Source organism: Fonticula alba (genome assembly GCF_000388065.1).
Source record: "Fonticula alba strain ATCC 38817 unplaced genomic scaffold supercont2.2, whole genome shotgun sequence".
In the NCBI taxonomy this organism is placed as follows: Eukaryota; order Rotosphaerida; family Fonticulaceae; genus Fonticula; species Fonticula alba.
Window position 1 is genome coordinate 2,072,319 of NW_009242972.1, and position 2,075 is coordinate 2,074,393.

The 2,075-nt window shown below is 70.3% G+C and overlaps 1 protein-coding gene across 1 annotated transcript in view; it reads left to right on the top strand.

Annotated features, from left to right (window-relative positions):
- The window catches only part of H696_01458 (hypothetical protein), a 9,431-nt gene that overhangs the window by 2,676 nt on the left and 4,680 nt on the right, over positions 1-2,075 (top strand). Inside the window, exons 4-7 of the mRNA XM_009495353.1 lie at positions 97-863; positions 1,117-1,236; positions 1,465-1,611; positions 1,794-2,068. Coding sequence (XP_009493628.1) covers positions 97-863; positions 1,117-1,236; positions 1,465-1,611; positions 1,794-2,068 — 1,309 coding nt within the window. The remainder of the gene's footprint in view (positions 1-96; positions 864-1,116; positions 1,237-1,464; positions 1,612-1,793; positions 2,069-2,075) is intronic.

Below are 2,075 nucleotides of genomic sequence, written 5' to 3' on the forward strand. Positions count from 1 at the left end.
CCCGCGCGCCTCCCCCGCCCCGTGTGCACGATGGCCCTGCCCATCTAACCCCCCGATGGCCATGCCCCCCCCCTTCCCGGCCGCCGCCCCTTCCAGCGCCCTCAAACACATGCCCTACCAGGTGCCCTTCTTCCACTACGACCTGCATAATGAAACGCGCGCCTTCTCCGGGGCCGGTGGCGACGCGGCCGGCAATCATGCCAGCCCGTCGGACGCCCAGTCCTCGGCCGGGCTGGCCCTGCGCAAGCTGGTGGCCCGACTTGGCGACACCATCCCGGACATGGGGATGCTGCACACGGTGAATGCCATGCCGGTGCCCCGGCGCGCGGCCAGCCCCGGGACCCCCCCGGCCGATACACCGCCCGGGCCCGGGGCCGGGGCCGAGGTGCGCGCCCGCCAGCAGGGCATCTTCCGGGTCAACTGCGTCGACTGCCTCGATCGCACGAATGCCGCCCAGCGGGCCATCGGCACGCACGCCCTGCGCGCATACCTGGGCACCGCCTTCGCCGAGGTGTTCGGGTCTCTGGTGGCCGGCGACGCCGGCGGGCTCGGCTACTCGCCCTCCACGCCGAATCTTGTGCTGCCCGCGTCGGGCGGCCTGGCCCGCACCAGCTCGGCCGATGGCCTTGCCGGGCCCGACCCCTCGCCCTCCATGCCCAACCTGCGCCTGGGCCCGGGCCGCGATGACACGCATGCCGACGCCCCGGCCACCGACCCGCGCCTGGCCACCGCCTACTGGTCCACCATCGACACCCTGCTGTCGAACTTGTGGTATGTGGCCGGCGACCAGATCTCCAAGTCCTACGCCGGCACCGGGGCCCTGCGGTCCAGTGTCACCAAGACCGGCAAGCAAACTTTCTCCGGTGCGTACGTGCGCGGCCAGGGCGGCCGACATGGCGGACTCTCGCTGGCTTCCTTTTGCCCGGGCACATCCGGCCATCTTCTGACACCCGCTGGACCGGCTTTCCGCTCCCCCCCCCCCCCCCCCCCCCCCCCCCCCCCCCCCCCCCCGTATCCCCCCCCCCCCCCCCCCCCCCCCCCCCCCCCCCCCCCCCCCCCCCCCCCCCCCCCCCCACCCCTCCCCCCCCCCCGCCCCATCCCCGGGCCCTGGCCCAGGTCTCCTGGACGATGTCATCAAGAACGTCGGCCGATATGTAAACAACCAGTTCCTCGATGACTCGCGCCAGACGGCCACCGACTTCCTGCTCGGGCGCTGGATCTCCGCGGTTCGGTCGTGTGACGACGGCCAGGCCGGGCCCCGGCTCAGCCGCCAGGCCGATCACCGGCTGCTGCGCACGGCCTTCTCCGAGGCCATCCGGCCGAAGCTTCACCACCAGTACGCCCTTCCCCGGCCTCCCTGGCATTTCCTTCCCTTTCCCCTCCCCCCCCCCTTCTTTTTATCTCTCTCTCCCTCTATCTTCTCTCCGCTCCCCTGTCCACATGCACGCCACACCACACAGACAGACGCATGCTCACTCGGCCTCAGACTCCTGCGCTTCCGCGAGCGACACTCCTTTCACATTGTGTGCGGATCATGGAACGTCAATGGGCGGCCCTTCAACCCCTCTATCGCGCTGGATCACTGGGTACAGATGCCGCAGTTCTTCGACGGTGCGCCCCTGGAGAGCTCTGCCGGCCTCCATCCCCCCTCGTCCTCCCGCCTGCCCGGTCGCCCGTGCCGCCACGCATCCCGGCCACGTGCCTCCATTTCCCCTTTTTTTTTTCCCTCTCGTCTCACTTCGTCCCGGCCTCCACTCACACATGTGCATGCCACTTCCCCGGTCTGTCGGCAGTCATTCCCGACATTGCGGCTTTCTCCTTCCAGGAGATCGTCCCCCTGTCGGCCCGGCAGATCGCCAGCACCGATCCCCAAACACGCAAGGTATGGGAGCTGGCTCTGGGGTCGGCGCTGACGCGCCTGGTGCGCCAGCATCCCGGCGCGGCCAACTCCCCCGCCAACGCGGTCGAGTACCACCTCCTCTGCTCGGAGCAGCTGGTCGGCGCGTGCCTGGTGATCTTCGTCCGGCCGCACATCCTGCCCCTTATCCGCAATGTTGAGCGCGCGTCGGTCAAGG